The 442-nt window shown below is 46.2% G+C and overlaps 1 protein-coding gene across 1 annotated transcript; it reads left to right on the top strand.

Annotated features, from left to right (window-relative positions):
- Positions 1 to 48: 48 nt before the first annotated feature.
- On the top strand, positions 49 to 198 carry H310_08459 (hypothetical protein; the record flags this gene model as incomplete). The annotated part of the gene is made up of 2 exons (XM_008874192.1): positions 49 to 76; positions 122 to 198. The coding sequence occupies 2 exons, from the start codon at positions 49 to 51 to the stop codon at positions 196 to 198; spliced, it is 105 nt and encodes a 34-aa protein (XP_008872414.1).
- Positions 199 to 442: the final 244 nt, after the last annotated feature.

Below are 442 nucleotides of genomic sequence, written 5' to 3'. Positions count from 1 at the left end.
GTCATAAACGCATTCACTGTTTGAACTTTCAAGCTATATCAGCGCCTGATGGTATTTGTGTGCACTTCTGGGGACCGTGCGAAGGCCGTCACCACGACTCCGCAATGCTTGCAATGAGCAGGCTTTTACCTGCGTTCGATCAGCACTGGGATATTTTCGAGTCTAAGTACGTCTACGAAGATCCAGCTTATGGTGTGACCAAGTACATAATGAGTGGATATCGTGGCATCAACATGACCCCGAGAAAGAGAACTTCAACATGTCCATGAGTCGAGTTCGACAAGCCGTGGAATGGAACTTCAAGGTCATGAAAACTTTGCGGCCCTACATTACGTTCAAAAACCTTTCGAAACTCATGCTATCACCCGTTGCAAAAATTGTTGGCGTGGCCATGCTAATCACGAATTGTCATTGTTGCCATTTCGGGGGAAATCAAATCAGT

The sequence above is a fragment of the Aphanomyces invadans genome (genome assembly GCF_000520115.1).
Source record: "Aphanomyces invadans strain NJM9701 unplaced genomic scaffold supercont1.17, whole genome shotgun sequence".
NCBI classification, from domain to species: Eukaryota; Oomycota; class Saprolegniomycetes; order Saprolegniales; family Verrucalvaceae; genus Aphanomyces; species Aphanomyces invadans.
Note: the sequence above shows the minus strand (reverse complement) of the source record. Positions and strands in the feature narration are given on the sequence as shown.